At 40.7% G+C, this 20,297-nt stretch overlaps 1 protein-coding gene across 4 annotated transcripts in view; it reads left to right on the plus strand.

Moving 5' to 3' along the window:
- Positions 1-20,297, plus strand: part of ELMO1 (engulfment and cell motility 1) — a 305,196-nt gene that overhangs the window by 41,767 nt on the left and 243,132 nt on the right. For 3 of the 4 annotated variants that reach the window (XM_039548679.1, XM_039548678.1, XM_039548680.1), the window contains exon 3: positions 8,024-8,173. In XM_039548679.1, the coding sequence (XP_039404613.1) occupies positions 8,096-8,173 (78 nt within the window). In that variant the 5' untranslated portion in view covers positions 8,024-8,095. Of the gene's footprint in view, positions 1-7,658; positions 7,677-8,023; positions 8,174-20,297 lie in introns of those variants that run through there. The other variant, XM_010398718.4, reaches the window with a different exon arrangement.

The following is a 20,297-nucleotide window of genomic DNA, read 5'->3' on the forward strand; positions in this document are numbered from 1 at the left end:
CCCAGAAAGAAGAGATCAGTACCTGCCCTTCCACTTCCCTTCATGAGAAAGCTGCTAACTGCACTGAGGTCTCCTCCAGGCTGAACAAGCCAAGCGACCTCAGCTGCTCCTCATATGATTTCCCCTCTAGATCCTTCACCCTCTTCATAGCCCTCTTTTGGAAGCCTTCTAGTAGCTTTATGATTCTTCTAATAATGTGGCACTCAAAATTGCACATCACTGAAGAGCAGTGTCAGTGCCTGACAAAAGGCTGTTGCCTCAAATTGTGCCCTCCTCAGACTCACAAGTGGTATCCACCCTTTCTTTCGCTGATTTTCTTACTTATGATGAGCATTACTCTCTGCTTATTGACTGTGGAATATCAGTATTACTTTTTTCCATAGGATTTTTCTATGCAGAATGATTACGTTAGAAAATAAGGCTGTTTGTTTCAACCTTCAACATCCTGTCTGTGCTGTCAGTTAACTTGGTTGCTTCCTTTAGCATTCACACACCTCTGTTGCCCTCTCTTCCTCCATTTGACTGCTAACTTCCTAGCAGTTCCATTAGTTCCTCTGGAGGTATAGTAAACATTGGTAGGGTAAAAAATTCTCTTTGTGTTTTATAGTGCTGCTTCATCTTCCTTCTAGCAGGAAGTTTAGTGTTTTTCCCAACACTGAGCTTACCTTCTTGTATCTGTTATCTCCTTTGGGATATAGCCAGTCATCCTTGATTCAGCTTCTGCTATGTTATCATCTTGACTCAGGGTGCTCTTTTTGTGTGTCCTTTCTAGCCCCCTGATTTATCCAAATGCTGGGAAAGTATGAAGTACCATAGCCAGATCATGCTAGTAGTAGAAAAGAGGACTGTGATCTTTTGTTATTTTTTACCCTTAACTGAGTTTTATTCAAAATTCACAGCACTTTTGATGAAATTTCTCTGTTTCTTTTCAGCTTGTTTTCAACTGGCCTGTAATAAACTTATTCAATTTTCAGTTTCATGGGACTCCTTTGGAATGTGCTTAGTTTAAACATTAAAAAGCACCACCCCTTTACCTGCTTGCCCTCCCCCAAACAAAAAAATTTGCCTCCATCCTTTTGAGCTGTAATGTTTTGAGTTGCATTATTTTGTTGTTTCACAGTGTCAATGTCCTTTTTCCTTTCTTCTGCCCTCCAACTTTCTCAGCCTGAGAGCTTTGATTTTTAACTTACAGCTCTTTAAGAACAGTAGGACCACTGGCTGAAATTGAGACTTTGTGTTTTCCCTATTGCTTCCTTTCTACCTCACAGGGTATGTGAGACTACCCTGAAAGGCAGGAAAAGACAACTGTATTTAACTGGATTTTGAGGGATATTTTTGCTACTTGCTTCAGTTTAGAAACATCTGGAGTCAAGCCAAATGATGAAAAACAACCCCAAATAAAGTGGGCAAGCCCTGAAAAACTGTAAAGGTTTAAGTAGATTAAGTAACACTTTGTATTCAGAGTGGCATTTCATTTTGGTTCTGTACTAGATACCTGCCATGGTCTTTCCATTTCATATGCTAGGCAGGTACTCAAGATGGTTGAAAAATCATGCTTTTTTTTTTTGTGAAGCCTTAGATCTTTGACTGCTGGATTGCTATCGGTGTGGGGGTTGTGCTGGTGCCTTTTGGTTTTGTCTAGGTTTTTAATGAATTTTAAAAAATTAATATTTCTATTTATTTGTTTATTGGAAATGTCTTTTGAGTAATTGAGTTTGATACTTTCCTGGTCTCTAGTTTGAAGAGCTCCAGTATTAATGTCTTTGGTGAACAGAGCATCTTTATCTGACTAGATGGTATACATGAGTTAATTAAATTGCCACAAAGTTTCAAACAAAATCTTGAATAATCAAAACTAAGTTTTTTGTTCTCTTAGGAATTAGACATGTAACTAAAAGTTCCTTAGCAAAAGGAGAATGATCTTCCAAGAAGCAGGGGAGTTCATGTTAAAGAAGGACCTGAATTTTTCTGGTATGCTTCAATATGTGGTTTTAGGAGCAAGACCAGACAGCCTGCTTGCTTATATTCCGAGTACATCCAGTCTGGTTTTTTTTCTTCCACCTTTTCTTTTGAAGCACCCTTTAAAGCCTTTCTTGCTCTCTAGTTTTGAAGAGTAGTCTATCTGAAAGTGGTCCAGCCTGTTAAACATAGTGAAACCTCAACCATATAAAATGCTTCCCAAGAAGAGGAACAAGATGACTGTGAGTAGAGCAAATGCTTGGAATGAAATTGTGAAGAAAGGTTACAGGTATATTGGGGATGAGATAGGCAATAACCACACAAGTATTAGCTGTCTTTGCTGGGCAGCTTTAGCAGTGGCAAAAACTGTCCTGTTCTGTACATTTCACATACCCATAATCCTAAAATCTCCTCCAATACTAGTTGTCCACATATTTTGGAGAGGAAAGCTGGTGTATTTAAACCTGAAGGGTCCAAAGCTCATTTTATCCTAATATTAAATATTTAATTCCTGTTCTAATGAGGCTTTATAGATCAGCAGACTTAGGGTTCAGCATCAAAGAAATGTTCCTGTTTGGAAGCTGATGGACTGCTCTGAACCATGGAAGTCAGTGGAGGGGGGTCAGGTGTTCCTGCAGTGTTGGTGGCTGCTTCAGAGGGGTAGCACCCCCCTGGGTTGCCTGCTTTTTGAGGCCACTGCCTTTTTTCCATCCCTTACTAGAGTATAGCTCATAGCTTCTGTACAGCTTTATCTTCCATTTGTATCAAAACATCTCTAGATTTTATTGACATGGGACTGCTGGGCCTTTGGCTCCTGTCTAGTTCAGGGGTGAATAGGACTGAATGCCTAAGAAGGGAAAAAGGCAGCATGAAAGCCTTTGTATGTACACAAAGTGTGCATCCAGCCCCCTGGCTTCTCTGCCCTGTTTTCATTTCTTGCGGAGATGGTAGAGCATGTTTACAGCTCCTTAGACTGAGCTGTTCAGTCGTGCAGTCTAACTCCAAAAATAACTCTCTTGGGGGATATTAATCCAGCGTTGGATTATCTTTCTAAAATCGTTAATCAGACTTGGTCCCCGAGGGACCTTCCAGCTGAACTTGCCACTTAGTTTCTGTTTGCTGGGGCCGCAGGAGCCGAGCGGAGGGAGCTGATGAGGTTTGACAAGAAGTGGTTACTTACGTAAGGTGCCGAGCAGAGGGAGCTGTGCCTCTCCTCCTGCTGTGGGCCCAGCCAGGGCTCAGCTCCCTGCCAGCACCCTCCATGTCCTGCTCGGCCCTGTTGCCCTTACTGCCCTGCTTTCCCTTTGCCTTGAAGAAATGCCATGCAAAAACCTGCCTGTGTCAGGGGGTGGTGGGATCTGTGCCAGCTCCAGGTGCTGTATGTGCTGCCTTTTGTCCAGGGTGGAGAAACACATGCTTTGTTTTATTAAATTCTCAAGTGCACATGGCATTCCTGCAGTCACTTTTTAATCATTAATTTTCTTACTCAAGCTCTTCATGAAATGAGCTGGCCTGCTCTTTGAATATTACCTCTCTTCTGTAAAAGAAGAAATAAGCTGTTCTAGGCTGCTGTTTATGAGTAGAGCTGCAAGTCACATAGCTCCTATTAGCCTTGCATTTTTCTTCTGTCTGTAGAATAAGAATAGAATTTATTTCTTGAGAGATGTGCTCTGGTAACTTTAAGTTATTTAAAGTACTTTGAGATCTTCGTATGGAAAGTGCCAATGAGATTGCAAAATAAGTTAAAAAAAAAAAAAAAGTTCTACTGAGAACTAATTTCATACACGAATAAAATCCTGTTTTCTATATGCAGTACATAGGTAGAAGGGGAAAATTCAATATATTTTACTGGCATTGGTGCTAAATGAATCCCTCAGAGCCAGGCAGGTAAATGGAGAGCTTGCATATAGATGCTGATGCATTTTTACATTAAATTTAACATACTTTGATTTCCAACTTGGGTGTTTATTACTCTGGCTTAGTAGAACACAGGAAGCCCTTCATAGTATGGTTGAAGTGCATAAATATACTGTATGTGGTAATAACAATAAATTGCAAAATTGACACTTTAATGCGATAATCTGTCATAGTTCTGCAAAACCATATTGATGGAATAAAGTATGTTCAAGTGGTAGACATGCTTTGGCCGTGGTTTCCTGAAATTATAAAATAGTGTGCTGTTGAGCATGTAAGTTGCTTAAACATTGTCCAGGTTACATCTCCTTGCATTCATTAGGGAAAACAATGGGAATTTGCCTTCCTTTTCCTCTGACCCTCTCCTCTCCTTCATATGCCTGCACATGCGCCCTTCTTGCCTTCAGATTCTGACTTGAAAATAAATGTTGTAAAAATGAGTTGGAAAGTTGCTCTTACGTGTCAGTGCTTCTCAGATCCCACTGGGAGAGAAAAAGGAATTGTACTTGAGAAAACTCCATAACTAGACCCTTTAGCGACATCCCTGTCCTTTTCACTGCTTGACTGCTGCTGGAGTAACAAAAAGAAATTGAAAACAGTTCTAGTTCTTCATTCACATAATGAAAATTGCTTACTAAATTGGAACCATTTCACACCAGGAGTTGTGCCTTCCTTATTTTGCTGGGCACTGTCTAACACACTGCGTACCACGGGAATAAATAGTAGATAATTTTGAATTGTCAGCACTGTAGTTGCAGAATTTTCTTTTCAGTCCTAATTTTGGGATGACAACTAAACATCTATTTTGGCCTTAAAAAAACCCCCCAAAAGAATATTTGTTTCTGATGTTGCCACAGAGGTAGAACAAAACTAAATTATCTTTTGTGTATTGCATTGGATTCATCAGAGTATAAACTAGGAAAGAAGAAGTCAGCACATTTGACTAGGATGTCCACAGAGAAACGGAAACAAAGTGATGATTTTATATGCTTTTCAGCATTCAGACCACAATGTAGTCTTGGAGTTGGTCTTCAGTGGGAGAAGTGGGACTACACCCATTTGTATTAGTTAAAGGTCTGTCACTTTGCTTTGTGTTTTATGACTCTATAAGCATACGTATAGTAATAATTATAATTATGTAGGAGATCTGTGCTAGTCTACATTAAAACTAGTCACAATGAAATTGTCTGCCGAATGCTGTGGCAGACTTCTCTTGCACCTTGCTTTGGAATGTAAGTGCTTATTTTCCATAGCTGAATTTGATTAACTTACCATCAGCTCTCCTTGACTCTTCTTTCTTAAACCTTTCTTCCTGTGTGACTCAAGGTAGCCCACAACTTGCTAAAGCAAAATGAGGGTTAATGCCCTCATATGCATGGGAAAATGGAAGTTTTCTGCAATTTTATCGCTGTGTAAGGTTGTTTTACTTTTGTACTCACAGGCAGTGGTCATGAATCTGTTTTTTCTCCTGCATTTATTGTGAGCTTTGGAGGGATGGTATTGGGCTGCAAATTGCTGCTTCTTAGTCAAAAGAAACTGTGTTTGTCCATGCAATAGGTGGATTCTATGGTTTTAATAGGTCTCCCTTCTATCTCTTTAGATATGTGGTCTACAGGTGATTTTTTTTCATTTAAAGTGTAGAAGAAACATGATGGGGGACAATAAAACTGTTGAAAATAAAGGCTTACTCAGCTGAAGCTATCCTCAGTCAAGTTTGTCTGGCAGGAGCTGCTGCTGCTCTTTTTGTGTTGTGGCCAGCAAACTCAGGCTCTGGCTGAGGCTTCCAGCATCCCTCCTGCCAGGGATGGGGTGCCAAGCCAGGGAATGCGGCGGGTAGCCTGTTGGTCAGGCACTGGGTGAGTCAGCCCCACTTCAGTGCTGCAGACAGTTTAATACCAGAATATCAGCAGGCTGAGACTACGAAGGACTGCCCTGCTGAGGAGGTGGGAAACACCATCACTGTGAGTGTGGGAGCAGAAGGTGCCAAGGTCTCAGTTTCAATTGATTGTCGAGGTGGATTAACAGCTCATTGCTGCCAAGAAACCTTGCTTCTCCTCCCGTCTCCCATGTTGTATCACCTCTGAGTAGCTGTTTGACTTGAACATGGTAAAAAACAGATGACCAAAAATACTTTTTTTTCCTTTGCTGGTTGATTGAGCCAGTGCACTGTGCAGCAAGGGGAGCACTGGTGGGAGATGCAAATGGTGGCCCTTTGATGTGTTGGGGAGAAATGGTGGGAACAGTGCATCTGCTAAGGGTCTACAGGGTAGAAGACAGACAAAAGTAAATGTCTGATTTTTCTCAATGACCAGCAAGCCAGCTGCATGATTTAATTGTGTTTATTCCCTGTTCCTGTAACATCTACCAAATGTAGACAGTATCACAGTGTTTCTTAATCACATTGTTTAGTCTTTCAAGGCACTTCCTGCAATCCAGTCTTATTTATAGACCGTCCATTGTCTTATTTACTGCCTTGCACTTTGCTTTGTGGTGATGTGCGATCCTGTCGGCGTCAGAACTGCCATTGTTGCAAATAAATTGCTGGAGTGTTAAAGTTCATAAATTGCTTTTATAGTATGTATTGAGAACCCTATGTAGAATGTAGCAGGGCTTGCAGACTCAGAGGACTGAGCCTTTTCAGAGCAGACCAGAGGGCACGCAAGAAAAGAGGAAAGATGGAGACATCCAGAAGGCTGGATGAACTCCCACTTATAAAAGTAGTTTCAGACAAAGGTACAACATTTCCCAATAAAGGGATGATTTCACAATTTTGTTCAGACTGATCTGAGCTCCTGCTTCTGCTGCAGTGGAAGAAAGGTCATTAGACCAGGTTGAAGCAGCAACTGAAGGTGGTCAGAGCCTTTTTTAACCTGTACATGTTTGTGTCTTTTGGATGTCTGGTATACTCAGCCATCTCCTTCTCTTGCCTTAGCTCTTTGAAAGGCTGTATGTGCAAGCATGTCTCCATGCTTTCACCACTTCCTTCTCTTTTTCTGCTAAGAAGAAGTGGGACTGCACCGCTGGGGATTTCTACAGCCTCTCTTGTTTTGTGATACGTGATGGCACTTTGCTGGGTCTCAGCAGAGTGTGCAGGAAACGCCATGGTTGGCACGGACGGCTTGCCAAAGCAAGAAGGAGCCTCCCCATCCGCAGCAGGGTGCATGGGCTGCTGTGTCTGAGAACTGCAGCACTTTGCTACTAGAGAGGGTGTCCTGCCACCACCGAGCTGAGAGAGGGGTGCAGAAACTTTGTTTGCAAGCCCAGAGAGGCACTACACGCTCTTGAAAAACATTTGTTGCTGTTGCAAGGTTATAAACTTTGATGAGTCAAAAGAGACAGAACTTAAATTCTGCAAAACCTGAGGATTTGGTTCTTCCCCTTTCCCTGAAACTCACAGCTCGCACTATTTGACACCAGATCCTGTTGATATTCATATTCTTGCAGAATTATGACGTGTTATGTAGTGAATTATGTCACCCTGAATGTATACTGCATCCTTGTGTATTCATGTGTCTGAGAGGTACCATAAAGAAGAAGTGTTTATATGTGGGTTTCTCTGGATCTGTGAGGTGAGGATGTGTGTGTGCGTGTGTATGTATATGTGGAAACTGCTGTGTGTTCTGCCTTCTTCCTGACATACTGGTTGCTATAGTGCAGTGATCTATTTGTGAACACCCAGAAGATCACTGCTATAGTTAAAAGAAACAGTGTTTCCTGGCCATAACTTCCTGGGCAATCTCTTCTCCTGAAGCGCCAGCATCAACCGATTCGGTCACGTTCCCTGGGACTCCAGGAGTGACACTGTAACAGGAGCTTCCTCTAGTTTGTCGCTTTTTTCCCACCAGCATATTTAATAATATTTAAAAATAGTTTTTCTATTTAAATCTAATGCATGCCTATTATTCCCCGTACATTTCAGTGCTTCAGCCATCTTTCTAACAGACTGTCGAGCTGTGCAGCATGTCGTGGCGTTGAGTCCTGTGTTTGCTCCTGTAATATGTGCCATTCTCCTGCTCCTGCACATTCTTACACACATCCATTTTCATCCACCTGCCCAGCCACGGGAAGTGTAGGAGACAGAAGCAGCAGTGCTGGAGTTCTGTCTGAACTGCTGTAATATTCTTTTTTCTTTTTTTTTCTCTCCCTGCAGGTGTGAATGAGAGAGACTCTCTGCAGTATTTAGTGTCCAGTTGTACTGGCTCCGAAGAGCAGCAGCGTCGCAATGCCCCCTCCTGCTGATATAGTGAAGGTGGCGATTGAATGGCCAGGTGCCTTCCCCAAGTTAATGGAAATAGATCAAGTAAGTGCCTGTGTACCTGTGCTCAGCTGGCCCTGTTCATAAATAAGTTGTTCTCTGCATGTTTGTGTCTCTGCATTTATGGTTACTTCAATGCACATGTGTTTTTCTGTGAGTGTATGTGGGGCAGAAGGTGTTTTTATAAGCGATGTAACCCTCTCCTCTCTTACTGCTAAAGATTTTTGATGTGTTTAGCTGGTTTCTTCATTTGCTTTTTCCTTCTGAATAGCTGCTTAAATAAGGCATTTACTGCTTGTGTGACCCACTTAACACTTTTGTGCCTTAGTTAGTTCAACTGTAAAATTGTGGTAATGTTGTTACCTCTTGGTGGAAAGTCTTTAAATTTCTAGTCAGTGCTGTGCATTTGGAGTAGAATCATACTGAATGGCTGCAGCAAGTGCAGATTTTGGAACTTAAGTAGTGGTGCCCTTTGAGCAGGAGGATCTTTGTTGTTCTGTACAGGAATCTCAGGGGTTGTTCTTTTTAGCCGGTTAGTTCTAAAGCAGTGGCCCCATGGATGGATTGGAGGCAGTGTACAGAAGCTAACAAATTCAAAACAATGAATTAAAAACTTTTTAGGAAATTGGGGTGGGGGTAAACAAACAAAAACAAGTTATACAAGGGCCGTGTTTTATATTCTGGACTTCTCTGAGATTGTTTTTGTGGCCCATGTTAAAAAGCAACCTCTTTAATATGTAACAGCTTACCCTTAACATTTTGAAATCCTGCAGCATGTTACCTGGTTAGAATTATTATGACTTCTGTAAATAGTATTCAGAGCAAAGAAAAGCATTTTACAATGTGCTTTAGACCCTGGCGTGTCTGGGGACTCAGTACATTATAAAGGTCTACTGGAGAGGAGAGCATTTGAATTCACACTGAAAATGTATTACTGAAATGGGTTAGTAATTTCTTCATGCAGTGCAACGAGTTTCACTTGTAGTTAACCCTTTTGTGGCACATGGCTGGGAAGTTCCTGTGTGAAATTTGAAGAAACATGGTACTAGAGGGTGGCTGGAGTCACAGCAGTATGATTTTTAAGCATTCTGAAAGCCCCCTTAGAGGAAAGGGAGTTCCCAAGTGAAACCAAACTTTGTAGATTGATTTTTTGACCTGCCAAGCTTTTCCATTTTCATTTGCTGAAATTTTTCAGTAAGCATAGTAATCTTTTGCCTTCTGGAGTGAAGACTGTTTTACTTTTTTCTTCTTATATAACAAATGGTAGACACTGCACACTGTGTGCAAGGAAAGATGCATGTTAGTCTTGATGAACCAAGTACAGGTGACAAAACTGAAAAAAATGTTATGAATTCTCCTTTCAAACAGCAGTAAAGTAATATGAAAATGATTTGATTTAATTTACAAAAGCTTAAAGTTACTCTCAAAATCCCTCATACCTTCTCTGTAATATTAGCTTACTTTCCTAGCACCTTGTTTTTAATCTTTTTATGTAAGATTTGATGGAGACAAGAAAGATCAATGCTGAATTATATTGGGTAAAACTTCTCAAACACAGCCTTCCAGGTTATCTGCAAGCTTCCTCAAGCCACTTTATGAGTAGGAGGAGGAAGAAGAGGGAAAGTAAGGCCGAAAGGGAGAAGACTTAACAGCAGCCTGCTCCTGATGCAGAGAGGAATGGAAATGAGGGAATGAAGTTTGAGAGTCTCATCCCTCCCCTTTCTGACATGGAAAGATGGAAAAGAAACATCCCTTCCTGCTACCCATGCACACAAAAACGCATATTTATTTTTTTCAAGGTTGGGAGAAATGTGGGAATGAACCTTGGAAATATATAGGGTGATACATACTTCTGAACACACAGCTCTGCCTTTGATTCACTTAGTGCTAACTTTTCCTCAATCTGTTTCCTTTAAAGCATCTATTCAGTAGAAGAGCTGTAGTGGAGGAGATGATTCATACCTCAGATGGGTAGCTGTCAGAGATGATAAAGGGGAGGAGGGAAAAGGAAGGCAGAAAAGAGAAGCGACCTACCCACTGACCAGACACTGCAGCCGGTGCCTGTGTCCCAGGTGGGATCTGCTCATTCAGTCACCACTTGACACATATTCAGAAAATCCTAAAAAGTTTTCCATACTGGTTTCTTCTCTGTCTTTCTTACTGTCAAGAAAAACAGTATTTAAATGAACAGCACTATAATATTGCTTTAAAAAAACCCAACAAAAACCCATCACTGCAGCATGACACAAGTTCTTTATCTTTCAGGGTACTGAGGCTATTCCAAAAACTGAAGTACGAATGCCATATAAGAAATCTGAGGAAAATCTGGGAGGTTTTTTAAGGTTGCTTATTGCACATATTTGGAAGCACTTATTTATATTCAGTTGCACATTATCCTAACTTACCTGCTGTGTATATGCATGTTTTGCTTAGCAATGAAGAGAGTAAAATTTTCAAAGTGAAAATGTGAAACTGTGAAACCAGAACAATTGGCAGTGGTGTACTGGCAGGTGTTGGGCCTTAAAAGAGCTCCTGAATATTTTTCCCACCAAATGTTATTAAGCTTTACACTCCCCTTCAGATGCACAACTTCTGACAACTTGGACCTCAGGAGGCACAGAGCCTTTTCGAGTTGAGGTTTCCCACTGCATTTCTACAGTTTTGTCAACTTGGGTTCATCAATGATGGTTTTAAACTTAATCATGCAAGTCTCAGTTAGTTAGAGAGACTCTGTGCCAGAACAATTAATACATAAATAAATGCCTTTTGGAATTAGCCTCTGTGCCTGCTTCCAATGAATGTGAAGACAATTTTGCTGCTCATTCGTTGGCATGTACTATTTGATGTCAGGGTTTTACAAAGTGTTTTTTTTCTTGGAAAGTTGCTTTAAACAAGAAGAGCCAAAACTGCCTCTTACTTACTGCCCTCTCTCACTTAACAGGTGGGAACTAATTAAGTTGCAGTAAACCTGGCAACTGGCTGATGCCTGTATGCATTAAAACTGATTTTAAATCATGTCCTTCTTAAGAGATGACCTTGATTGAATTCAGCTACTCTCTTCCAGAATACTTGGGGTTTATTTGGGTTTCCCCCCCCAATTCCATCATTTTCCTCAATTATAAATTTGAAAAATAGCATCTGGACTCTTCCCTCCTCCATAAATCTGTACTAGCAATATCAAAAGTCTGCCCAAAAATTAATTTTTAATATGAAAATTTGATTGTGGCTTTAAGAACTGTGTATAGCGTTGATCTTTCATGCTTTAGTCTTTCTGTCATGTAAGGGGAGGAATGGAAATGAGTTGGTGTCTGAATTTGCATTGGGATCTTTTTGTGGACTTCTTAGCAATGCAGTCTGGGGAAGAAATGAATGGTGGATACTGACTGTCTGTTATCTTTTTCTCCACTCTTCTGGCTGATTATTCTAGAAGATGTTAAGAATAGGACTGCACAGGGTCTGTACGGGTGAACCAGGATGCTGGCTAGTCTATCCTGTCTTCTCTTTATTTGTCCCAGCAACAGCTATTTCATTAGAGGGTGTTATTTCTTGTGTTCAGTGAAAGTTTGCATGCTTTAATTTGTGCCCATTATGTATAATTCTTAGCTGTTGGGGCTTTTTACAACACAAATTATTTTAAAACCAATGCTGGTTTTAGGTTACCTGGACACTTTGTGGATTTACAGTTACGCTGTTCCTGCTGCAGGAGAAGCAGCTTCCATGAGAGGCACAAGATGGATATTTGGGGACAGTATCTATTTTGGCTTCTCCCATTCAAATCCACTCCTGTGTCTTAACACAAGTTGTGCTAAAACCAGATTTCTGTAAGCTTGGGGATGAAATTCCTCAGCCTTGGAGGTAAACAACTGTTCCTACAGAAAGGAACAGTTTATTATGAAACTTGGCCATACAGTCTCTTCCTCCATGTTTGCTTTTACCTATGAGATCATTACACATGGATTAAATTAGCAGATGTGAATCTTTACATTAGCAAAAAGAAATGGAAGGGAGGGGTGGGGAGGAGGAAAGCTGTGTTTTCTTTTCAAAGCCCAGATTTTATACAGTGAGCAAAATTTACAGGAGCATTGTCATATGACAATTTCATGTTAATAAAAGTGCAGCACATGGGTGGAGCCATGGGCTGCTTTACATTAATATTCTCTCTAAAGTTTAGATTTACTCAGCAGGTTTATCTTTTAAGAGTCCCTTTCAAGTTTTATCTTCTGACAGTGTCGTTTTAACTGTGGGGTTTTTTTGTCTTCTTCACAGAAGTAATTTTACTTTACTGCATATTAAAAGGTCACCAGTAAGGTTTTGGGTTTTTTTAAAGTAGCTTTCAAACTGAAATCTGGTTTCAGACCTAAATCTGGACCCTTGGGGATTGTTAATTGATTTAGTGCAGTGTTTCTCAAACTGTGGGGAAGAATGTATTTCAAAATTGTGAAATGCTTAATTAGAGAAAAGAAAGTGGCACATCACTTCTTCCATGTCGGTAGACTAAGAATAGATAATAGTTTCTGCAAGTACTGTCACTAGTAATAGCAGTATACCGAGACAATCCTAGCATCACGAGTCTAAATGTATGCAATATTAGTGAGCACCAGCATTGTTCAAGCGGTGAACAAGAAAGGGATATTGATGTCTCACTGTACTGCAAAGTGTCACTCCCTGTGCTTCATTCTGGCTCCACATTCTGACTCCTTCAAAATCAAGGGGTTCAGTTCTTGAGGGAATGAAGGAAGAGAAAGGCACTTGCCTCCTTCCCACAAACCTGCAAATTTATATGAACTCTTACCCAGAAAGTGTAATGGTACTGCAGCAGCTGGAATTAGTGATGCTTTTGTTATGAATATTGCTAAGATTTCCAGTGTTATTGCACATCCTGAGTTTATAGTAAAGGAAAGTGTCAGTGCCTTTAACAGCTGACAAGATCTCAGTTTCTTGAAGATAGAGGATTATGAAGCAGCTCATGGGGAGAGCAACAACAACAAAAAAATCTAACACTGACTTATGAAAACGTTCCCTGCCTGGGTTTGCTAGCAGCAGCTCCTTTCTGTCAGATGGGAGAAGGAGTCAGTGCTCGAGGCTGGCCACTGCAGCTGTATCACAGCCACTCTGAAGGAGGATGTCAGTTGCTGCTGATGGAAGACTTGCCCAAAGATAGATGAACCGAAACGTGGCTACCTTTTCAAAAGGAATTGAAAAACACTTGGCTGTCTTAAGCCAGTTTGTTAAAGGTAGGGCTTGCTTAAAATCAATGTTTAGGTGCCAAACAGATGCTTTTAGAGTTTTATTGCTCCTTGTTGTATCTGTCATATTTCAGCTTCACAGAATTGAATGTGAAACTGTTCATAAAGCAGATGCTAATTGGCATATAAACGTAGTGAAAATATTTGACAGTTTTATAATGCTTGCAATTTTGTTACCATCAGGAATTATTAATAGAGATGATAAAGAAATCATATCCCCTATTTTTATGTGATTTTTTTTCCATTTTCTTTGCTGGACTCACAAAAGGTCTCAATTTTTTACTTTTATTTATTTTGTAAAAGCTGTTCAGCAGCAAGAATAACCTTGGAAACAGTAATGCAGATGTTTTAGTGCACTGGGTATAATTCAATGCACTGACACACTTGTATACATAGACAATGCTTCATTAACATAATGAACCAATTGTTAAATACAATGGAGTTTGAAAAATATGATTCCTTTTCTTAAAGGACTGTGGCATTGGAGTAGTCATCATTAGAGCCTCAGTTCTTTGATGTGGTGGCAGCTAGCCAGCCTGGATAAAATGGGCAATGTTACTGTCACATGTTACATTTTATTAGTCTGGCTTGTCCAAAGCCACATTCCCACTGGTTGGCTGGAGTCTTTCAAAGCTGCAAACTTATGTCCTGTGGTGTATGTGGCTGGGACCTCATCACTGAAAAATACATAAAAACTCTGTCTTACTGCTTCTGTTGAATACAGAGACAGCAGCAAGGCTTAGTAGATGGAAGAGGTAATAGCTGTGCAGAAGGGTTAGACATTGTAAAAGAAAGGGACAGGGAAAATAAATAGAAATGTTTAGTGAATTTTAGTCTAATGGATGCTATTTATGCTTTCTACTTGGTGCTATCTTCTAGGTTAAGAACCCTAAGTTCAATGCAGTAGACAGGGTTTGGTTGGCTGGTTGGTTGGTTGTTTTTGTTAAATCGAAGTGCAAGTAGAGCCAGGATACACTTGAGGTCTACATAACTAATATCCCACTGTTCCTGATCTCCAGCATAAAGGATGTTCAGAAAATAATATTTTAGGAAAGAGATAAACCACTTTATTTATTCTCTTCTTGGTTTTTTGTGGGCTTGTGGGGTTTTTTGTTTGATTGGTTTGGAGTTTGGTTTGAATTTTTTCATGTCTCTGATTTTACTAGCTCCATAATTCTTGCCAGAACCTCCCTGTTCAATTGGAGCCTGAATTTTGCTGCCTGCAGCTGATGGCATTTTCAAGGTGAAGGCTAAACATGACTTTAAGGTTCTTGCATCCGTAAAATTTTTTTAACTATCAGCAGGAGTCCCATCTCTTAAGTTAATTCTGCTCTTATTTAAGGGAAATGTGTAATGACAAGATTCCTGAAGTTATGGACCAATGAATTAACTCATATTCTGGCCAGCTGGAGTATGCAGGCACAGTTTATGACTCAATTATGTTCTAGTTATAGACATACAGATTGTAATACAAAAGAGAGTAATACCAAAAACCCCACAGTATAATTTTTTTCTGCCTTCATGGAGAAACTTCTTCCCTTGTAGACCAGCAATGTGTCATTCATGAGCTGGGGGTTTGGGGTTTCTTCATTCAGTCTTCAAAGGCATGCTCTCCTAATAGGTTGTGTGAAAAGCCAAACCTTAAAGCCCTGCTTTGTATTTTACAGTGTACTTTGGCTGTATTTTAAATATGTGGGGCAAGTGTGTTGCACACAAACATGCTGAAATCCACAGCTGTGGGTTGCCAGGTGTTTTTTAACAGTACTTTTCAGTACTCTTGATTGGGAGTTTTTAGTGTTCCTATTTATAGTTGAGAAAGCAGGAAATGTTATGACTTGTTAGGACACTAGATACAGAGTAAAAAGTATCTGTAAAATACTGTTTATGGGGTTTTTTTGTTTGCTTGAGGTTTATTGTTAATAACATTATGTTTTGCTGCTTCCTTGTACAGTCACTGTAACATCCTAAACATATTATCTGTCAATGCTTAGATCAGGTGAAATGCAGACTTAGGAGTGAGGGTCTCTTTGGGGGTGGGAAGGAAGCAATTGAGGAAGCTGTAACTGCAAGTGAAGTGGGAGAGGACACAAATACCTGGGTTTCCCTAAGTCTTGTGTGCTCTGAGGAACTCCTACTGCTAAATTTATATCAAGGTGTTGCTACTGACCTGTTAAAACTACCACCTTAAGAGCTGATAAAAGCTCTCTCCCGTCAGCAGCTGCACTTGTTGAGGGTTTTGCCTGTCGGCTTTGAGGTGTGAATGTTTCCTGCCCTGGGTTGTGTTCTTGCACTGGCAGAACTGCGTGGTGTCGGCCTGGCCTTGGCTGGGTTTTATGGCCTCTGTTACTGTAGCACTGCAGTGTCCCCGTTCTTCAGGCATTCACTCTCTCTGGTGCTCTGCTGGGTTAGAGAAATCCTCTCTTTCATGTTTTACAGATGCTCGATAATACATTAGCCAGTCTGGTCTCACCAGTATTCCATTGTGGTCAGTGGAGAGTGTTGATTCACAGAGTGGTTCAGAGCAGGTTGAGAAGGCTGAAGTCCAAAGCACTCCAGCATCTCCCCCTTACAGAAGACCTTATCTCTTACACCACAAGATACCAGTGCTGAAGTAGCTAGTCATGGAGCCGGATCTCCTGGCACTTGCTGTTTGCCACCAGTCCACCGTGGACCCTGTTGTATGACAGTAACAAGTAAAGCCTCCACTGACTGTGAAAAGAGGTGTTTTTCTGTTTTTTCATAGGCATAAAAATGACTTCAGCACTGAAAGATTTATTAGTATAGTGATAGCATTTATTATAAGACAGAATATTGTGTTTACTGGCTTTAAGTTCTGTTTTTTTGACAGATGTACAGATCAGCAACAGAACTTTTTTCCTTAATGCTGTTTCCCACTAACAGATGTGCTGCATCTGCTATTTTTTCTGTGATAGGCTTAAAGACAGAAAAGTTAAGGATTTTCTTTTTACTTCTGTGGTTAAAAGGTGTCAGACAGGGAGAGTGATATCCCAATGATTGTCCAAAAAATACCCCAACAAGCACAACCTAACAAACCAACCCAGGAAGAAGAAAAAGCAATGAATCTCTGTTAGTCATGTTGAAAAGAAAGATATTCAGGCTTGGCCTAAAAGAAACCTGTCTACAATTTCCTGGTCTTGCTCAAAGTGTATTAGAACTGCACATGTAAACACAGGTTTCCAGCCGGATATAGGCTTCTGTCTTCTTTACAGTTCACACATGCACATATACACACACACTTGCTGTTTGATTTGGAAGTGCTTTAAACCCAAGTTAGTGTACCACTGGTGGTTTGAACAGAACCTAGGGCTTGGTCAGCACTGGTGTACTGGATATTCTTTGTTACTTTTGTTCATCCCATGATTTCTCTGGAACAAAACAGTGATCTGAACTAACCCAGTTTACAGACTTGTAACTAAGCACACCGGCGTTTCCTGGTGACTGGTTCCCTGTGAGTTCTCCATAGGGGTAGGCATGAAAGGATGAAACTGTTGAGGAAATTGGAGTGGGAAAACTCAGGCAGTGTTCTGCAAGTTACTTTGGATGTACTACCAAATATTGCACAAGTAGCAAGGGCAGGTACTCAAGAAGACCGAGTTAGGGATCTGTGTGCATCGCAGCACACAAAACCTGGAGACCCCATCCGAGACATGTGCAGTTGAGCACAGACAGGGTGCCTAGGTGTTCCTGCATGGTGGATGTCACTAGGGCCACACCTGAATCTTGGACACCTGTGCTAACCAGTCAGTGCAGATAAAGCTTTACCAGGTGTGTAAATTCACATTGGCTCTAGTGCTGCCGATGCTCTGTGCCATTGTCAGGATTCTCCCCTCATGTGCAGATCAGTAAGTCACAAGGCCATAATGCCCCAGTGCTGTTTCCCACTTAACTTCAGCTATCAATTTAATACCTATCCTAGGAAAATACTTTTATTCTAACCAATGTGTTCAGTGCAGATACTGTGATAAGTTAGCTGAAGGTGTTATCTCCTGTAGGGAGCATGAAGTTTACTTTGATCTCTGTTATTTTGTATATAAAAGCAACAGCCTGATCTTCTTAGAGCTTTAAATGAGCATCTCAGCATGTGTAAAAGCTCACTTCATTTTTACAAGTCTAAGAGAAGACACAGAGACAAAAAAAAATGCAGTAGCACAAAATACTCATTTCTGTGAAGGAAAAACTTCAAAATATTTTTGGACTGATTGTAAGAAATTCTTTGAAGTACATTGACTAATAAGGTAAATTTGACTTTTTGGAACTGTAAATGCAGCAAAGATAAGTAAATTTCCATAAACATAATTTTACTAAGATTAAGGTAACAAAACCTTTAAATCTGTGGTCTTTGATGTCAGGCAGGTATTTAGAGCCAGGAAAGAAACAAAGTGACTTTGAATGGCCTGCCAAGTGGATTTACTCTACAGAGAATGGAAATGTGCTTTTATCTCATTTTCCATGGTTCAAAAAGAAAAAAATTTAATTCCTCGCTTTTCTTTGTTTTCTAGTAGTGCTGCATTCCTATACATGCAGTAAACAGTCGTGTCCAAACATATTTTAGTGTCTTGCAGCTTTTGCTCGCAGGACTGCGACGAGATTCTGGGGGTGGCTGGCAAGCAGCCGTGGGAGCTGGGCACTCACCCGCCTGTCACTCCCAGAGGAAAGCAGCATTCTGCTGGCAAGGGGGCCTGGCTGTGCAGGCAGGGTGGCAGGACTGCTGCTAGCTCTGCGTGCTGCCTGCCAGAGTTTCCCTGCAGCGCACTCTTACCAACCAGCCTCCTCCCGGGAGAGTGCACACAGGGAGTTGTGGCAGCCCTCGCCTGCTTGCAGTGACACTCCTCTTGTGAACAACGTGCTGGTGGTAATTTATCTCCCTGCAAGCGGAGGGGAAAGAATTTTGTCTGGAGACTTATACACAGGGGGAGTGAAGCCCAAGGGATTATTAGGAGCAGCAGTTCATTAGTATTGCTAGTACTTATTAGTATTGCTATGGTGGTATTTATTTTACATTTATTAATTTGTAAAGTATTATCAAATCACTAATTGCAAACTCTGTGTCCCAGAAGAGTTCCGCTTTGTTTTCATCTTGTTGCTTCCTTCATCATGAGCTGTGCTTACTCACATCAGTGCTGTAGCAGTAGTGCCACAGGAGGACCAAGCTGTAGCAGGAGAAACTGACTATATAAATAATTTTTATTGTTGAGGATCCATTTGCTTTTTCTTTTAGCTGTTCTTTACAGGTTCTAATTGATTTGTTGCAGGGGTTTTGTGTTTGTTTTGTCCAAGTTTTTAGTTTCAGATATTATCACATAATAATGCAAAGGTGGTGCAGAATAGGCAAAGGGGGTAGGAGGTGAATATTGACAAAAGATGTAAAAGTTGATGGTGTAGACAACTTAGAAGGACCAAAATAATGACTTGAAAAGTAATCTAATCCAGCCTTCCTGGTATTTATATTATTGCTTGTTTAGGTTGTTAAATTGTCTTTTTGTCATAGTTTCTAGTGGGAAACTATAGGTCCTTTGGGAAACAATGGCAATAAAAAGCAGTTACTCTTTTTTCCTCCCTTATATTGAATCTGCTAGCTGGTTTCTGTATACTTTGTAAAAGGAATTAATAACTCAGATAAAATTTTGTCACAATATGGAAATATCAGAACAAGACCTACAGTAGCATCCTGAGGGGTGAAAGGGATGCAGCATGCAGAGCTGCGGACTCTGCTTGGCAGCAGTTTGCCTACAGGCTGGCACACGTGTGCTGAATGGCAAACTGACATTATCCAGCTCCAGACAAAGCTGTGCTCTTCCCTCTGTCCATCCCAAAAGCATGGTTTTGGTTTTGTTTTTTGTTTTTTTGTTTCTTTTCTTTTGAAAAGATAGAGGATATAAAGCAGTTGGAAGCAGGGATTTCTCTCACAGGATTGCAGAAGCTGAAAAAACCCTTGGAGAGGAGGACAGCAGGTCAAGGTAGCTGCACAGAAATGACACAGTAATCCAGACTGAGGAACTAATCAGTCCAAAAAAATTGGAGGGAAACCCCACTTTTTTTATGTGGCATGATCATCTTGATCTGCTTCACAGCCTTGCTGCAGATATGCAAACAACTCAGCCAGTGCACCAGAGAAGCTGCTGTGGAGAAGGGACATGTTGCTGCTGCAGAATGGAGCAGTTTCCCACTTCTGCCTTTTCTCCCATGTGCTGGTGTTGCTACTCATTTAGGTACATAGCAAGGCAGATAAGGAAATCTGTCCTGGTGAAAACTATTTTTCCCCCCCCTTTCCTGGGCCAGCTTTTAGTTTGATTAACTTCCCTGGTGTGGATCGTCTTGGGTGGTCATGTGAAAATAGAAATGGCAGTGAAAGAGGAAGGAAGGAAACCAAGGACTGAGACAATATGGTAAGCAGGAATAGAATCCTTTCAGCAGGTGCTTTCATTCATGTCTGATTAAAATGGTCTTATGTTATGTTTCTGCCTGTTTATAAACTGGCTTTGTTGACTGGACTGTTGAAATAATAAATCCTTGCCTGATCCTGACCTGACCAAGGAGTCCTGTCTCTGGCTTTCTGTCTATGCTGTGGTGAAGTACAGAAAAAAAATTCAAGGGAAAAATAATTCTTCCTTCACATAACATGCCCTGATACTGAGTTAATTTTTCCACTAATCATTTTCTACAAAAATTAAAGGTAAAAAGCTTATTTTGACAATGGTGTTGGATTGTGGGTGGGTTTATGGTGAATTTTCTGTATTTTGTTTATTTTGCTTGATTTTTAATAATTTGGTGAACTGCCATTATTGGAAGTAAGTAGAGAAGGGGATCCTATGATGTTTAGGTGATTTGGGAAATTTTTGTGAAGCAACAGATATGTGTGACATTGTGTGGTCACCCAGTGTTGGAGAAAAAAGGCTCAAGAG

Source organism: Corvus cornix, chromosome 2, assembly GCF_000738735.6.
Source record: "Corvus cornix cornix isolate S_Up_H32 chromosome 2, ASM73873v5, whole genome shotgun sequence".
NCBI lineage: Eukaryota > Metazoa > Chordata > Aves > Passeriformes > Corvidae > Corvus > Corvus cornix.